At 38.0% G+C, this 1,439-nt stretch overlaps 1 protein-coding gene across 1 annotated transcript; it reads right to left on the bottom strand.

Annotated features, from left to right (window-relative positions):
• Nucleotides 1–140: 140 nt before the first annotated feature.
• LOC124895458 (deoxyribonuclease TATDN1-like) lies at nt 141–1,434 on the bottom strand (the record flags this gene model as incomplete). Its single annotated transcript, XM_047405899.1, has 3 exons — nt 141–385; nt 492–574; nt 1,247–1,434. Coding segments are annotated over 3 exons (492 nt in total), but the record flags the coding sequence as incomplete, so codon positions are not given.
• Nucleotides 1,435–1,439: the final 5 nt, after the last annotated feature.

The raw sequence follows: 1,439 nt of genomic DNA, 5'->3' as shown, positions 1-1,439 counted from the left end.
AAGGAGAAACTAATACAGAACACTATTATCCTAAAAAGAATATCAAATTGAGAAATATATGGAAGTTGTAGCTTTCATTTTCAATAAACTTCGATCTCAGAAACACAGTAGGAATAAAAAATGGGAGAACAATCATATAACTAGTAATAAGAATGTTATGACACTCACCGAACTAAGCAAGGTTCATTGCGACCTTTGACCAGGCATTCTTGATCATGCTTATCCTTTTTCTTTGAAGGCCACGAGGATTTTACATACCCTATCCCAGCATGCGTATTCTTGATATCACAGTATGGTGAATCCGTTTCAATCATCATTCGCTCAACCGGTATACCTTTTACAACTTCAAGGTTCTCAGCCGTCTTGAGAGAGCAACCATTTACACCTAATAAGTAGTTCAAACAGACATAAAGAGATATAAGTAAATCAGGGTCTAGCAATCTCAAGTATCTGATGGAAAATACATGAATACTATGGACTGGAGATTTCACCTATAAAAATGTTACTAAATGAAAGAAGTTTATCACAGTCTTCAGCACTTCCAGTGAAAGAGTGCGCAACACCAGCAACAAACCTGTTCAACACAACTGGTATATGAGAATGCCATATATAAAACCGCAACGATAAATGCAAATCATTAATTAAACTTGAACCATGACAACATTGTTTAAAGTCACTTAATCAAACAAAACAAGACTAGGGTACTGCCTCAACTCCATAAGACAATTATTCAGTCAAACAGCCTTTGAAGTTTACTTCAGTATTCTTGCAATAGCAAATCTTGGCATAAGCTAGCCCCATAAAATTTTCTGACATGAGGAGGTAAGGGCGTCTAAATTCACTTTTCTCTGAACACATATAGGTGGGAGCCTTCTAGCATTGGGACCCCGGCTTCATCCCAAAAGCAGTGAGTGAGATATAGGAGTCAGACATAGTTGTGAAATCATGAGATACTGGAGGTTGATTAATTTATTTATTTATTTATTCATAACCATGGTGTCCGGGCCAGCTTGCGCACACCTCGATTAAATCCACGGGATACCTGCCACCTCCTGCCAACTTCACTGAACCACTAGGTCACACCCTTGGGTGCAGCTCATCACTTTATTTATTCTTTCCCCCTTTAAGCTGGCTTATGGAAAACGTAAGACTTACAAACTATAAGATCTTATGTTAATTAACCCAATCTTTCTAAAATTAAAGCCAATCCATCTCGTGCTATCTCCAACAAGTACAAAAAATTTACCGATCCTCATTTCGTTGAAGAATGTCGCAAAAATCCTGAGCAGCTGCTCGCATGTGAAGAAACATTGGCAGCTTCATTGTATATGCCAACTCAAACTGCTTTTCAAAGTACCTAGATTTCAAAATAGTGAAAGATAAAGCCAGACCACCATCACCAAAGTGGAAACCAGGCAAACCTACTGAACTATAGTCAC

The sequence above is a fragment of the Capsicum annuum genome, unplaced genomic scaffold (assembly GCF_002878395.1).
Source record: "Capsicum annuum cultivar UCD-10X-F1 unplaced genomic scaffold, UCD10Xv1.1 ctg82335, whole genome shotgun sequence".
Taxonomy (NCBI): Eukaryota; Viridiplantae; Streptophyta; class Magnoliopsida; order Solanales; family Solanaceae; genus Capsicum; species Capsicum annuum.
Note: the sequence above shows the minus strand (reverse complement) of the source record. Positions and strands in the feature narration are given on the sequence as shown.